Source organism: Oncorhynchus keta, chromosome 30, assembly GCF_023373465.1.
Source record: "Oncorhynchus keta strain PuntledgeMale-10-30-2019 chromosome 30, Oket_V2, whole genome shotgun sequence".
Classification (NCBI taxonomy): Eukaryota; Metazoa; Chordata; class Actinopteri; order Salmoniformes; family Salmonidae; genus Oncorhynchus; species Oncorhynchus keta.
The window spans coordinates 25,825,256-25,841,448 of NC_068450.1; the positions used below are offsets into that span (position 1 = coordinate 25,825,256).

The 16,193-nt window shown below is 43.8% G+C and overlaps 1 protein-coding gene across 8 annotated transcripts in view; it reads left to right on the forward strand.

Moving 5' to 3' along the window:
• The window catches only part of LOC118363328 (mitogen-activated protein kinase kinase kinase kinase 4), a 124,345-nt gene that overhangs the window by 10,265 nt on the left and 97,887 nt on the right, over positions 1 to 16,193 (forward strand). For all 8 annotated transcript variants that reach the window (XR_004821382.2, XM_052488065.1, XM_052488066.1 and 5 more), the window contains exons 3-8: positions 9,918 to 9,974; positions 12,269 to 12,394; positions 12,879 to 12,989; positions 13,446 to 13,536; positions 13,685 to 13,815; positions 14,116 to 14,170. Coding sequence is in view for 7 of the 8 variants with exons in the window: in XM_052488065.1 (XP_052344025.1) it covers positions 9,918 to 9,974; positions 12,269 to 12,394; positions 12,879 to 12,989; positions 13,446 to 13,536; positions 13,685 to 13,815; positions 14,116 to 14,170 (571 nt within the window). In the remaining variant the exon portion in view is untranslated. The remainder of the gene's footprint in view (positions 1 to 9,917; positions 9,975 to 12,268; positions 12,395 to 12,878; positions 12,990 to 13,445; positions 13,537 to 13,684; positions 13,816 to 14,115; positions 14,171 to 16,193) is intronic.

A 16,193-nucleotide genomic window follows, 5' to 3' on the forward strand; every position in this document is an offset into this window, starting at 1 on the left:
CATTTAAGTCATTTAGCAGACGCTCTTATCCAGAGCGACTTACAAATTGGTGCATTCACCTTATGACATCCAGTGGAACAGTCACTTTACAATAGTGCATCTAAATCTTAAAAAGGGGGGGGGGTGAGAAGGATTACTTATCCTATCCTAGGTATTCCTTAAAGAGGTGGGGTTTCAGGTGTCTCCGGAAGGTGGTGATTGACTCCGCTGTCCTGGCGTCGTGAGGGAGTTTGTTCCACCATTGGGGGGCCAGAGCAGCGAACAGTTTTGACTGGGCTGAGCGGGAACTGTGCTTCCTCAGTGGTAGGGAGGCGAGCAGGCCAGAGGTGGATGAACGCAGTGCCCTTGTTTGGGTTTAGGGCCTGATCAGAGCCTGGAGGTACTGAGGTGCCGTTCCCCTCACAGCTCCGTAGGCAAGCACCATGGTCTTGTAGCGGATGCGAGCTTCAACTGGAAGCCAGTGGAGAGAGCGGAGGAGCGGGGTGACGTGAGAGAACTTGGGAAGGTTGAACACCAGACGGGCTGCGGCGTTCTGGATGAGTTGTAGGGGTTTAATGGCACAGGCAGGGAGCCCAGCCAACAGCGAGTTTCAGTAATCCAGACGGGAGATGACAAGTGCCTGGATTAGGACCTGCGCCGCTTCCTGTGTGAGGCAGGGTCGTACTCTGCGGATGTTGTAGAGCATGAACCTACAGGAACGGGCCACCACCTTGATGTTAGTTGAGAACGACAGGGTGTTGTCCAGGATCACGCCAAGGTTCTTAGCGCTCTGGGAGGAGGACACAATGGAGTTGTCAACCGTGATGGCGAGATCATGGAACGGGCAGTCCTTCCCGGGAGGAAGAGCAGCTCCGTCTTGCCGAGGTTCAGCTTGAGGTGGTGATCCGTCGTCCACACTGATATGTCTGCCAGACATGCAGAGATGCGATTCGCCACCTGGTCATCAGAAGGGGAAAGGGAAGATTAATTGTGTGTCGTCTGCATAGCAATGATAGGAGAGACCATGTGAGGTTATGACAGAGCCAAGTGACTTGGTGTATAGCCAGAATAGGAGAGGGCCTAGAACAGAGCCCTGGGGGACACCAGTGGTGAGAGCGCGTGGTGAGGAGACAGATTCTCGCCACGCCACCTGGTAGGAGCGACCTGTCAGGTAGGACGCGATCCAAGCGTGGGCCGCGCCGGAGATGCCCAACTCGGAGAGGGTGGAGAGGAGGATCTGATGGTTCACAGTATCGAAGGCAGCCGATAGGTCTAGAAGGATGAGAGCAGAGGAGAGAGAGTTAGCTTTAGCGGTGCGGAGCGCCTCCGTGGTACAGAGAAGAGCAGTCTCAGTTGAATGACTAGTCTTGAAACCTGACTGATTTGGATCAAGAAGGTCATTCTGAGAGAGATAGCGGGAGAGCTGGCCAAGGACGGCACGTTCAAGAGTTTTGGAGAGAAAAGAAAAAAGGGATACTGGTCTGTAGTTGTTGACATCGGAGGGATCGAGTGTAGGTTTTTTCAGAAGGGGTGCAACTCTTGCTCTCTTGAAGACGGAAGGGACGTAGCCAGCGGTCAGGGATGAGTTGATGAGCGAGGTGAGGTAAGGGAGAAGGTCTCCGGAAATGGTCTGGAGAAGAGAGGAGGGGATAGGGTCAAGCGGGCAGGTTGTTGGACAGCTCTTACAGTTGCCATCTTGCATGATGCCAGATGGCACAGACAGAGATTGTCGCCTCGCTTCACATCCTTAGGAAACGATGCAGTAATTTGTTTTTTATGTCTGATTTCTTACATTGTTAGCCCAGAAAATCTTAAGTGTTATTACATACGGACGGGGAGAACTATTGGATATAAGAGTGACATCAATTTACCAACATTACGACCAGGAATTCCACTTTTCCGAAGCGGATCCTTTTTTCAGACCTCCACCCTGGACATTGGATCTAATCCCAGAGGCCGACCCAAAACAACGCCGTCGCCACAGGAGAGGCTGACGGAGTGGCCTCCTGGTCAGACTTAGAAGGTGAGCACACCATCCACCGCTTCCGAGCATATTTCTCGCCAATATACAGTCTCTAGACAAAAAGGTGGACGAAATTAGGGCATCAGAGATTGAAACATTCTCTGTTTCACGGAAACATGGCTCTCCCCCAGCAGATACCTTGACGGCCCTGAAAGAACTTCACTGGACTATGTAAACTGGAAACCATATATCCTGAGGCTGCATTTATTGTAGCTGAGGATTTTAACAAAGCTAGTTTGAGAACAAGGCTACCTATATTCTACCAGCACATTGATTGTTTTACCCGCTCGAGCAAAACACTGGACTACTGTAATTCTAACTTCTGCGATGCATACACGGCCCTCCCCGGCCCTCCCTTCGGCAAATCTGACCATGACTCCATCTTGTTGCTCCCCTCCTATAGGCAGAAACTAAAACAGGAAGCGCCCATGCTTAGGTCTGTCCAAAGCTGGTCTGATCAATTGGATCCACGCTTCAAGATTGCTTCAATCACGTGGACTGGGATATGTTCCGGGTAGCCTCAGACAATAACATCGACGTATACGCTGACTCTGTGAGTGAGTTTATTAGGAAGTGCATTGGAGATGTTGTACCCACTGTGACTATTAAAACCTTCCCTAATCAGAAACCATGGATTGACGGCAGCATTCACGTAAAACTGAAAGTGCGAACCACTGCATTTAATCATGGCAAGGCGACTGGTAACATGACCAAATACAAACAGTGTAGGTATTCCCTCCGCAAGGCAATCAAACAAGCAAAGTGTCAGTATAGAGACCAAGTAGAGTCGCAATTCAATGGCTCAAATACGAGACGTATGTGGCAGGGTCTACAGACAATCACGGATTACAAAAAGAAAACCATCGCATCGCAGACGTCTTGCTCCCAGACAAATTAAACAACTTCTTTGCACGCTTTGAGGACAATAGACAATACAGTGCCACCGACATGGCCCGCTACCAAAGACTGTGGGCTCTCCTTCTCCATGGCCGACGTGAGTAATACATATAAATGTGTTAACCCTCGCAGGGCTGCCGGGCCAGACGGCATCCCTAGCCGCGTCCTCAGAGCATGCGCAGACCAGCTGGCTGGTGTGTTTACGGACATATTCAATCAATCCCTATCTCAGTCTGCTGTCCCCACATGCTTCAAGTTGGCCACCATTGTTCCTGTTCCCAAGAAAGCTAAGGTAACTGAACTAAATGACTATCGCCCCCGTAGCACTCACTTCTGTCATCATGAAGTGCTTTGAGAGACTAGTCAAGGATCATATCACCTCCACCCTACCTGATACCCTAGACCCACTCCAATTTGCTTACCGCCCCAATAGGTCCACAGACGATGCAATCGCCATCACACTGCACACTGCCCAATCCCATTTGGACAAGAGAAATATCTATGGAAGAACGCAGTTCATTGACTACAGCTTAGCATTTAACACCATAGTACCCTCCAAACTCATCATTAAGCTTGAGACCCTGGGTCTCGACCCCGCCCTGTGCAACTGGGTCCTGGACTTTCTGACGGGCCGCCTCCAGGTGCTGAAGGTAGGAAACAACATCTCCACCCGGCTGATCCTCAACACTGCCCTCGGAGTATGGTGTCAGGAAAATAACCTCTCATTCAACGTCAACAAAAGAAAGGAAATAATCGTGGACTCACATTAACATCTGCTAACCATGTGTATGTGACCAATAAAATTTGATTTGACCGGGGCAGCTCCAGCAGGGCAGAAATTTGACTAATTGACTTGTTGGAAAGGTGGGATCCTATGACAGTGCCACGTTGAAATTCATTGAGTTCTTCAGTAAGGCCATTCTAATGCCAATGTTTGTCTATGGAGATTGCATGGCTGTGTGCTCGATTTTACACACCTGTCAGAAATGGGTGTGGCTGAAATGGCCGAATCCACTAATTTGAAGGGGTGTCACATACTTTTGTATATATAGTGTAGCTTTAAAACTGTAATACTTTCTCATGTGTAGAATTGCAGGAAATGAGTTTTAAAGAAGGACTATGCAGAAGTTGCTCTACCATTTTCCTGGTTATAGTTTGCATCATTTCAGTTTATGTGACAAAATAAGGTGTCATTGTGTAGAGAATCATTGTATCATCTAAACCGCTGTTTGAAGCTGGTGTAACCGAAAGGAAGACTCAAAAACGTAACGTCAGAATGGGAAGCATAGAAATAGCACACATAGAACAGATCTACCGATTCCTAAACTTGCTTTCAACGGAATTAAAAATCTATAATTCACATTTCTATGTGAATTTGGTCATGTCTCCCATAAAGTTACATATTGTAGCTTTAAAACATAAAATCTTTGTATCTGTGGCCAAGTGAATGGCCTCTAAAATGGTAGGTTGGAGAGCACGCCATTGGCCACACCCACTACCACTACCCCAACCCCATACACTAGCTTTTCCACCACTGCTGAAAAAAATCCCCGGGGAAACTCTGACTTCAGTGTCTCTTTATTAGAATGGAGAATGTGATTTTTGCAATGCCCCCCCCCCCCCACAAATTGAATGTGTTTCAGAGAGAGCAGGCTCACTATGTGATGTGTGAAATGCTGAAGAGGTTGTAGGGGTTTGAGCCTCGGGCTGATTAGTGGACAGTTTGCTCTTTTCTCTCTCCTCTCCTTTGATCAGCAGGAGGAATGTGCTCTCATCTCTCTCACGCAGTCTCTTTATGGCCTGCTTTGGATCATGTGCACATGCTTGCACTCATTATCTGTCAAATAATAATGACTTTGGGGAAATCATTTTTACAACATATTTACAACATTAATAAGTACATGTATTGTTTTTGAACATGTTAGTCTGACATGTTATTCAAAGGATTTGCTGGCACACTAAAATAAGCATTTTGAAATGGGCAATCAAATGATCTGCTACTTCTGCAGTGATTCCGTGAGTGTGAGACCTATAACTATTGTCCTACTGTATGTTATGCATGTTCAAGGTCTCAAATCTCACTAACACTAGGAATTATTCCCCTACAGATGTAGGATCTTAATTTGAGCCAGTTTGCAAGCAAGAAAATAATCCTGCATAAACAGGAAATGTTAAATATTATGGGGATTACTATGAATGAACATTTTTGTAGTGGCTGATACATTTTTTCGTTAGGGCAAATCAAGTCAAGAATTTTCCAAGTGGAAATGACAAACTTTAAGAAGACTTAAAAACTCAAATACACAAGTGTGCATTTCCTGCGGTGCAGTAAAATTCTCAGCAACAAAAAAAGTGATCAAATTAAGATCCTACATCTGTATATTGTAGAAATATATATATATTCTACCTCGCATTGCTTGCCCATAACTGGTGAATTGTCTGGCCACCAAAAGCATTTCAATTGTGTTTCCCTTTGAAAATAGCCTGTGGCAATGGAACATAGCCAGCCTAAACGTTTAAGAATAATTTTGGTCAAAGCAAGAATGTGCCACAATGCCTCGTGACTAATATATTTTTAACAAAAGAAATAGACATTTGTAATTTTGTAAAACATTTGTTAAAAATCTGATTTGTCTAGAACTCTATTGTTTGTATATGGTCATTGGCCCAACAGTTTTCAGCCCATTGTTATTGTAAAAGAGAATCAGATTTTAATCCAATTCGATTAGATGAGGTCTTGTTATTTTCCATGTGTGCTTGCTCTCTCACTCTGCTGTTCTGGCACAGGAAGCTGTGGCCATTTTAACTCCTGCCTGTGCTCGTGGGGAACCCTGGCCCACATCCTGATTGAACCTGGTGCTGAGTGTCTACTTCAGAGTTCTGTTCACATGGTGTGGCCTGCTGCTGTCTGCCCGACCGCCAAACACTCTAGTCTCTACTCATATTGATGTCCTACATTACAGTACCATTCAAACATTAGGATATACCTACTCAATCAAGGGTTTTTCTTTCATTTGATTATTTTCCACATTGTAGAATAATAGTGAAGACATCCAAACTATGAAATCAAATCAAACTTTATTTGTCACATCCGCCTGTGAAATGCTTACTTTACAAGCCCTTAAAACCAACAGTGCAGTTCAAGAAAGAGTTAAGAAAATATTTACCAAATAAAATAAAGGGGGTACAGGTTAGTCGATGGTAATTTGTACATGTAGGTAGGGGTGAAGTGACTATGCATAGATAATAAACAGCTGGTAGTAACAGTGTAAAAAAATAAATGGGGGGGGTCAATGTAAATAGTCAGTGGCCATTTGATTATTTGTTCAGCAGCCTCATGGCTTTGGCATGCGGTAGCAGAAAGAACAGTCTATGACTTGGGTGACTGGAGTCTTTGACAATTTTTGGGTCTTTCCTCTGACACCGCCTGGTATATAGGTCCTGGATGGCAGGAAGTTTGGCTCCAGCGATGTACTGGGCATACTCACTACTCGCTGTAGCGCGGAAAAGGTGTTGTCGTGGCCTCTTTACGACTGTCTTGGTGTGTTTGGACCATGATAGTTCATTGGTGATGTGGACACCAAGGAACTTGAAACTCTCGACCCTCTCCACTACAGCTCTGTCGAAGTTAATGGGGGCATATTCGGCTCTCCTTTTCCTGAAGTCCACGATCAACTCCTTTGTCTTGCTCACATTGAGGGAGAGGTTGTTGTCCTGGCACCACACTGCCTGGTCTCTAACCACCTCCCTATAGCCTGTCTCATCATTGTCGGTGATCAGGCCTACCACTGTTGCGTCGTCAGCAAACTTAATGATGGTGTTGGAGTCGTGTTTTTATAGATTTGAGTATATCTTTTCATGTGACAACATTGAAGAAATGACACTTTTGCTACAATGTAAAGTAGTGAGTGTACAGCTTGTATAACAGTGTAAATTTGCTGTCCCCTCAAAATAACTCAACACACAGCCATTGTCTAAAACGCTGGCAACAAAAGTGAGTACACCCTTAAGGGAAAATTTACAAATTGGACCCAAAGTCTCAATATTTTGTGTGGCCACCTTAATTTTCCAACACTGCCTTAACCCTCTTGGGCATGGAGTTCACCAGAGCTTCATAGGTTGCCACTGGAGTCCTCTTCCACTCCTCCATGACGACATTACGGAGCTGGTGAAAGTTAGAGACCTTGCACTCCTCTACCTTCCGTTTGAGGATGCCCCACAGATGCTCAATAGGGTTTAGGTCTGGAGACATGCTTGGCCAGTCCATCACCAGGCAGTGGTCGTCTTGGAGGTGTGTTTGGGGTCGTTATCATGTTGAAATACTGCCCTGCAGCCCAGTATCCAAAGGGAGGGGATCATGCTCTGCTTCAGTATCTTCTTATTGCCCAGGCCATCTTTATCTAGAGCAACAATAATTATTTTCAGATCCTCAGAGAGTTCTTTGCCATGAAGTGCCATGTTGAACTTCCAGTGACCAGTCAGTATGAGGGACTGTGAGAGCGATGACACCAAATTTAACACACCTGCTCCCCATTCACACCTGAGACCATGTAACACTAACGAGTCACATGACACTGGGTAGGGAAAATGGCTAATTGGGCCCAATTTGGAGATTTTCACTTAGGGGTGTACTCACTTTTGTTGCCAGCTGTTTAGACATTAATGGCTGTGTGTTGAGTTATTTTGAGGGGACAGCAAATTTACACTGTTATACAAGCTGTACACTCACTACATTACATTGTAGCAAAGTGTCATTTCTTCAGTGTTGTCACATGAAAAGATATACTCAAATATTTACAAAACTGTGAGGGGTGTACTCACTTTTGTGATATACTATACATGGAACCTAAAAGGGTTCTACCTGAAACCCAAAAGTGTTCTTCCACCTGGAACCAAAAAAAGGTTTTCCTATGGGGACAGCTGAAGAACCCTTTTGGAACCCTTTTTTCTGGGTGTGTAGCAGTAATACTGTACCCAGTCTAGGGTTTTATGTCAAGCCAATCTGTGGATCGATATGTGAGTGAGTAAGGATCACCCATTTCTGTGGATGTGCAAGACTGCGGTTACGTAGACTTGTATATTGTGTAACAGTGCAGCTGCACAATACTATGTGATTGATGCCTTTCCCCAAGCTTGCGTTTATGGAATGAGTGGGTGTCTTGTCAATTGCCATTGGGATATATTGGAGCAATCCTGGCAAGCTACCAATGGAGAAACTCTCTTTAGGTTATCCCTGATGTGTTCAGGGTTTTCAAGGTTGAATTAGAACTCTGCTTAAGATGGGTAGCTTGTATCTAGATAATGGATAGCTAAATCTCCAATATCCTTATAGAGAATCTTGGGAATTAAAAGTGTTCTCTCCCCTCGTGCATTTTCACTCATTTTTTGTTAATAAGGTCAAATACACCAGACTTGTGAAAGCATAGTGGTGTTGTGATGAAGTGAATAGTCCACACCTGGTATAGCTGTGTGAAATTGCCTTCCTGGATACAACTGAATGCATTGGTAGTCTTTGATCTCCTTGTGTACACGCAAAATGCTTAGACAGGTAATCCATAATGACAAAGTAAGAAAAAAAACGTTTGTGTAAATGCACTGAGGCAAAAGAGACACATATGCTTCTGCATTCTGTCCTCTTATTTTGTTAAAGGGATGTTGGTCACAGTTGTCCTGTCTCCAATAAACTGCTTGGTTGTTATAAATGTGCATATCCATGAATGTGTGATTTTAACCTTTGCTGAGTGAATGTTTTTTCAAATAATGTTTTTAGTTTTTTTGTACAGCAGCATTGCCAGGCTGTAACATGGGAAACTAGCTACTAAGCTTGTTCTCAATTATCTCCATCTTCTACAAATGCGCTGTATTACAGATGAGCAGTCGTGTCACATTCTGTCGGTGAGCATAGTCACATATCAAAGGTCAGGATCATTCCTCTCTCCTGGAGGATAAATTATTCTAGCATCTAGAGCAAAACTGCGCTGTCATATACTGGATGATAAGAGCTCTCTTGGTTTGACTATAGTCTGTTGTCATGAGGAGAATACAAAACCACAGTCATTACATTCACTCCACTGCATAAGAAACTCAAATATATGGCACCTGTCAAAATGGCAAATTCATTCTCAAAATAACAGTAAAGTGCGACGGACTAACATTAATCTGCCTCAGCTCACTGCGCTGTGACGAGATGGCTGCAGTCAGGGAGAGTGTTACAGAAGCCTCTTATTGGTTCATGAGAGGCAGCTAAATGCATTGTATTGATTATATAATTGTCCCGTCTGATTGGCCCTCGCTGCACTCCTGATTTGGAAATAGGATATTAACTCATATGCAATTCATGGGTGGGTTCTGAGGTGGATAACAGCATTTTGTGGTATTTTCAAGCTACTCAATCTTTCCATATGTACATGATATTCTGCAGACAACAGTAAATTGTGTTGATGATATGAGCCATTTTTTCAAATAAACAAACAATGGGGTTCAGTCTAGTGAGACGTACTGCCTCAGCTCAGCCCTTGTTCCATTTTCTCTGCAAACTTTTCACAAATAACAGTTGCTGTACCTACTTTTCTGCTCCTCAGGTTCCAACACGTTTAATATTTTTACGTAGCACTGCTCTTCTACCTCTCTTTCCCTCTTTTTCTGCTCAAATGGACGCAGCCACCATACTCAGTTGGAGAAATATATCAATTTTCCTCTCTCTCAATTCACCTCAACAGACTGGTAGACATTGTCTTAGACACTAGACTTTCCGTTGTGGTTACTAGTGTGGTTGTTGCCCTGTATTGAATGAAGTGTTTATCATAAAAAGTATTTTTCATAACATTTTCTCAACAATAAGCTTAACTACTGCATATTGTTTATGCAATTAGCCTAAATGACTATGCACTAAATACCTTATTTTACTTCTAGTGTAACAATACCACATTTATTCAACTCTCTGAGGGTCCTTGGTTGTCTCAGCTATCAGTGGCGGCCGATGGCTATTCTGTCCCTAACTGTCCTTGTGTCTCAATAGGGTCGACATGTGAAGACAGGACAGCTGGCTGCTATCAAGGTCATGGACGTGACAGAGGTAAGATGGCTACTTCCTGGTTCCTGTCTCCGTCCCTTCATCCCTGCCCGTCAAAGCCACAGAGAAACGCTGTATGCAGGGAGGGCCACAGCCTTGTGACTGCCGCTCTGCCGAGTCAAAGAGGCAAGGAGGGGCTGAGGAGGGGACCCCAAAGGTTTCATCACATCAAACTCAGATCAGAGTTTCCCTTCAAAGGATGTGTTTTATTTTAGAAATGCAAATGAGGCCCGGTTAACACAGCGCACCAAAGGTTATTATATCCTGAGCTGTCAATCAGGAGGTGAGAACACTGGGAGCCATGTTTGTTCAGGGAAAGTTCAATCATCTCATTCCCTCAGGGCAATAAAGCTACCTGGTGATGACACTACGTACTTGATTGAGTTGGCCTTCCTGGCCTGCAACGAGAACAAAGAAGAGCCTTATTACAATAGCACAAAGTGTACATGGCCAAAGATTTAATTAAATCTTCTGAGGCACATTTTAAACTAAGATCCGAGTTTTGAGAGTTGAGGGAGGATAAACAGCATCAGACAGTCTCTGCAGTGCAATCTGAAATGATGTTTGTCCTAGAGTGACTTAAGTTCAACACACTGCATGATAACAAATTATTATTTCACTACTCACTCAATAGAGAATATAAGAAACAGTTTCAAATGTATATTCATCAATACATAACATTAAAACTGATATTAAGTTATTCAATATCTGTGTTTTAATAAGATAAGCCTTGCATTGCTTGCTGATATTACATGTGTTGTATCGTCCTAACACGTAAGGGATTTTACAAATATATATTTTTATTTAACCTTTATTTAACTAGGCAAGTCAGTTAAGAACAAATTCTTATTTACAATGACGGACGAGGCCGGACCAATTGTGCGATGACCTATGGTACTCCCAATCACGGCCAGTTGTGGTACAGATACATCCCTCCCTACATATCCAAAACCTCCCATCCCTCACCCTCACTCCCCTTCCCTCGCTCCCCCTCCATTACCTCCCACTATTCAGGCTGCCTGGCCTCAGCCCATACCCAGGCCCCAGTCGCGGCCCGGTCACTCGCCTCAAACCCTCCTGGGGATTGAGACATTGTCCAGTGCAGAGAGCGTCTGTGCCGGGTCCTTTCCTGGTAGGAATTTCCTCTCCTCTTGTTCCTGGTTTGATTTAAAGGGAAAGGAAGGTTCAGTTAAGATAAGTGGTTGTCTCCCTTTCCAGGATAGAGAGGTAGCATTTATTAATAGAGATTACTCAGCTCTCTCTATGAGTGGTCAAATGCCTATGTTGAATGGAGCTGCTGTGTCTCTTGGGGTCAGGAGACAGGAGCAGGGAGGCCTTTTGTGAGGCAAGAATAGAGAGAGAAACTGCCTGGTTTCCCTAGTTAAACCTCTTCTGTTGTACTGCTACTGTTCAGGGAAAAGTTATAGAGAAGATAAATTCCCTCATTTTATTATATAGCAGTCTATTTCTGGTGTGTACGGTTTGTTAAGTCTGTGTATTGGTACAGAAAACAACACATTTATAATCCTGTAATTATTTTCGTTATTGTTAAACAAACGAGACAAGCTATCAGCCCCTGTAAATCTGGAATGAACAAGTCAACAGTAAATGTTTAACCAAGTCAAAGCAAAACTCTAATATTCTGTGGGGGTGTTGTGGTTTTCCTGGCAGGAAAGACAGTGTCATGTTGCAGTCCGTTGACTATACTACACTATGAAAAACCCTGGGAATGGAAATGCAATGCATACGTGTGTCATCATGCTTTTCCAAGGCTTCACACACAAAACAAATCCGTCTCGTTCCCTGACACACACTACTGCTTCTTTAGGGGAAGCTGCCTTTTTCACCAAAGACATGCTACGCTATATGAGCCCTCCCTTAGCCTTAGTGATGGTCTGTCAGTGGAGCATATGGGAAGAAACAAATCAATTAACATATCCTTAGGGCCCCATGCAATGTAAACATGAATGCTAAAATGGACTCCAAACCCACACTCCATAATTGGTAGTGACTGAGCCAGTGATGACATCACCACTGCTGTTGATTGCCATGTGTGTTGGCAGGCCCGTGGGTCCAGCGAGGCTAACAGCATGTCTCACCAGGATGGCGAGCCCAGCACAAATCTGCCAGCTCAGTTTAATTTGATTTTTGTCTTAAAAGTCAACTGTAACTGTTCTGTGCAGGGGCAGCAAGAGAAGCTTTCACTCCCTGGGTTTTGGTTTGGCTGCATTACGGCCTGCTGTTTTCCGTTGTCAAGTTTAATATAAAAAATTGTTAATATCCTTTTTTGTGTGCAGGAAGAAGAAGAGGAAATCAAACTAGAGATTAATATGTTGAAGACATATTCCCATCATAGGAATATAGCTACATACTATGGTGCCTTTGTGAAGAAGAGTCGTGCAGGTCAGGATGACCAGCTCTGGGTGAGTGGCTGTTCTCCATCTCTCTGTTGAATTTTCCTCTCTTCAATCATGCTGTCTCAGTAATGCATCATCTTTAAGATGGCCTCTATCTCTGTATGTATGTACAGCTCATATATGTTCTATAACACCAAAAAACATGGTCCTAGAAAACATAACATGGGCCATGAGTTTTTCCTGACACCATGAATAATACCAGGAAAATCTCTGGGTCCTACTCCTACACATTTCCCGATAACAATAATCGAATGACAAATGATGAGTTGTATCTTTGCCTTTCCTTGTGTGCTGTGTGCCTATAGTGGGATGTGACAGTGTTATAGGCCTAGCCACAGTCGTGTGTTAAATGGTGCTGTTCTGCTGGTGGCCTGGCATCTGTCTGAGCCATTTCTTCTGTGTGTGTCTGTCTGTCTGTCTGTCTGTCTGTCTGTCTGCCTGCCTGCCTGCCTGCCTGCCTGCCTGCCTGCCTGCCTGCCTTGCCATATAGCTGGTGATGGAGTACTGTGGGGCGGGCTCAGTCACTGACCTAGTGAAGAAGACTAAAGGGAACAGCCTAAAGGAGGACTGGATCGCCTACATCTGCAGGGAGGTCCTCCGAGTGAGTACTGCTACTGGAGATAAGCCATGTAACCAGGATGTTCTCCCCAAACCCCTGGGGAATAAAAACGTCCTGAGAATCACTTCAGAGAGTTTGTCTCATCCTATATCGGCCGTATTGTAGCAGGAGAGTTATTGTTTTGGATTATGAGCTTTTTCTTCTAAATATATGGTAGGACAGTCATTGAGAGTTAGGCTAGACGGTGACACACAGGGCAGAGGGCATCGTAGCAGATAGCAGTGGAACACTGTGAAGTCATTATCTTAAATAAACAAACTTCTTGAATTTATTTTTCACTCCTTTGAAGCAGTGTACACGTCCTCGCTGTGCCTGTTTCCAAGCTCTAAGAAAGAGAGATTATGTGATGTGTGTGTGCGTGTGTGTGTGCATGCATGTATGTTTGTTTGTGTGTGGTGTCCTGACATTGTGCGTGTGTGTATGTGTGTATCAACACAGGGCCTGTCTCACCTCCACTCACACCACGTCATTCACCGTGACATTAAAGGCCAGAACGTGCTGCTAACTGAGAATGCGGAGGTCAAGCTGGGTAAGGACTAGGATACAGGGTCAAAGTTCAACTCACATCCCACATAGCCACAGTGGAAAGGATTTGTCACTGTCACTTCAATATTTGCCTGCTGTTCCCTTGTGGGTGTGGTTTAATCTGTTCAAACACAGTGTCTTGTCTTTGCCAGTTGACTTTGGGGTGAGTGCTCAGCTGGACAGGACGATAGGGAGGAGGAACACCTTTATTGGGACTCCGTACTGGATGGCCCCTGAGGTCATTGCCTGTGACGAGAACCCAGACTCAACCTACGACTACAGGGTAAAAGGGAGTCAATCTCTGCTGGAAATGCTGTTTTTGCTTGCGTGAACGTGTATGTGGGGGGAGGGTGTGTGTGTGTGTGTGTGTGTGTGTGTGTGTGTGTGTGTGTGTGTGTGTGTGTGTGTGTGTGTGTGTGTGTGTGTGTGTGTGTGTGTGTGTGTGTGTGTGTGTGTGTGTGTGTGTGTGTGTGTGTGTGTGTGTGTGTGTGTGTGTGTGTGTGTGTGGGAGTACTTAATGTATTTCTGTCTGTATTTCTGTTGTGTGAATCTGAAATGGCTCTGACTGGATGACTCCCTATAGAGTGACCTGTGGTCTCTGGGAATCACAGCTCTGGAGATGGCTGAAGGAGCACCACGTAAGTGTTACCCTCCTCCCTTCTCTCCTGTCCATACACATTACAATCTCAACAATCTTCTCTTTCTCCTCCACATCTTATAGCTGGAGGGTTTTCTATTCCATGGCTAATATGCTATGCTGTAATTATATGGTTTATTTTATTTTAAGCATTTTTTGTATCCAACATCATTATGCTGTATTTTCAGTCTTATTGTACAATGTTGTAGTTTTGAGTTTTGTTGCATTAGCTGTGAGTTTGCCCTGCAGATGCTATATTGGTCTGCTAATACAGGACTGATAAAGGCCCAGTGTACTACTTTGGTGAAATATATATTTTTTCTCCACAAAATTGTATCAATAAATATTTAGTGCCAAGTTTGGACACACCTACTCATTAAAGAGTGTCTTTATTTTTATTATTTTCTACATTGTAGAAAGTAAAGGCATCAAAACTATGAAATAACACATATGGAATCATGTAGTAACCAAAAAAGTGTTAACCTTTTTGGGATAGGGGGCAGCATTTTCACGTTTGGATGAATAGCGTGCCCAGAGTGAACTGCCTCCTACTCTATCCCGGATGCTAATATATGCATATTATTATTAGTATTGGATAGAAAACACTCTGACGTTTCTAAAACTGTTTGAATGATGTCTGTGAGTATAACAGAACTTATATGGCAGGCGAAAACCTCTGAAAAATCCAACCAGGAAGTGGGACATCTGAGGTTTGTAGTTTTTCAAAGCTTAACTGTTAGGACTTCTATGAATGGTGGAGGAGTCAAGCGCAGAGATCAGGTAATTCCGTACCTGGATCTTTTATTCCAAAGACAGCGGAGACACGGACATGCAAAACACAAGGGAGCATGAAACAACCCGTCCAAAATACACAGAGGACTAAAACTGTCCGGAAAAATATAGATCACACTAATACACCAACACCAAATAACCAAGAACAAGCCCGCACAATACCCAGCGGGCCTAGTGCCCTTAAATAGCCTACAAACAAAACTAACTCAAAACAGGTGTAACCAATAGACCCAATTAACAGAAACAAAAGGAAAGGGAATCGATGGCAGCTCATAGGCCAGCGCCGCCCGAACAGGAAGAGGCACCATCTTCGGCGGGATTCGTGACAGTGACCTACCGAATACACATTGAGATATGGATAAAGTTGCACTTCCTATGGCTTCCACTAGATGCCAACCATCTTTAGAAACTTGAATGAGGATTATTCTATAAAGGAGGGGCTCATGAGACCTCTTTGAGTCAGTGGTCTGGCAGAGAGCCTTGGTCTCATGACGCGCGCTCCCGACAGCGTTACCTCTCTTTCCAGTGCTTTTCTGAAGACAAAGGAATTCTCTGGTTGGAACATTATTGATGTTTTATGTTAAAAACATCCTAAAGATTGATTCCATACTTCATTTGACATGTTTCTAAAGGACTGTAACGGAACCTTCTGAGTTTTTGTCTGGATGAAGTGCCTGCGCCTCATGAAGATGGATTACTGGGCTGAACACGCTAACAACAAGTGGGTATTTGGACATAAATGATGGAACTTTATGGAACAAATCAGTAATTTATTGTCGAACTGGGATTCCTGGGAGTGCCTTCTGATGAAGATCATCAAAGGTAAGTGAATATTTATGGTGTTGTATCTAACTTTGTTGATTCCAAAATGGCTGATATTCCTCTGGCTGTTTTGGGTTCTGAGCGCCGTTCTCAGATTATGCCTTTTCCGTAAAGTTTTTTGGAAATCTGACACAGCGGTTGCATTAAGGAGAAGTCTATCTTTAATAACACTTGTATCTTTTATCAATGTTTATTATGAGTATTTCTGCAAAATCACCGGATGTTTTGGAATCAAACATTACTGCACGTAAGGTGCCAATGTAAACTGAGATTTTTTGATATAAATATGCTTATTATCAAACAAAACATCCATGTATTGTGTAACATGAAGTCCTGTGAGTGTCATCTGATGAAGATCATCAAAGGTTAGTGATTCATTTGATCTATATTTCTGCTTTTTGTGACTCCTA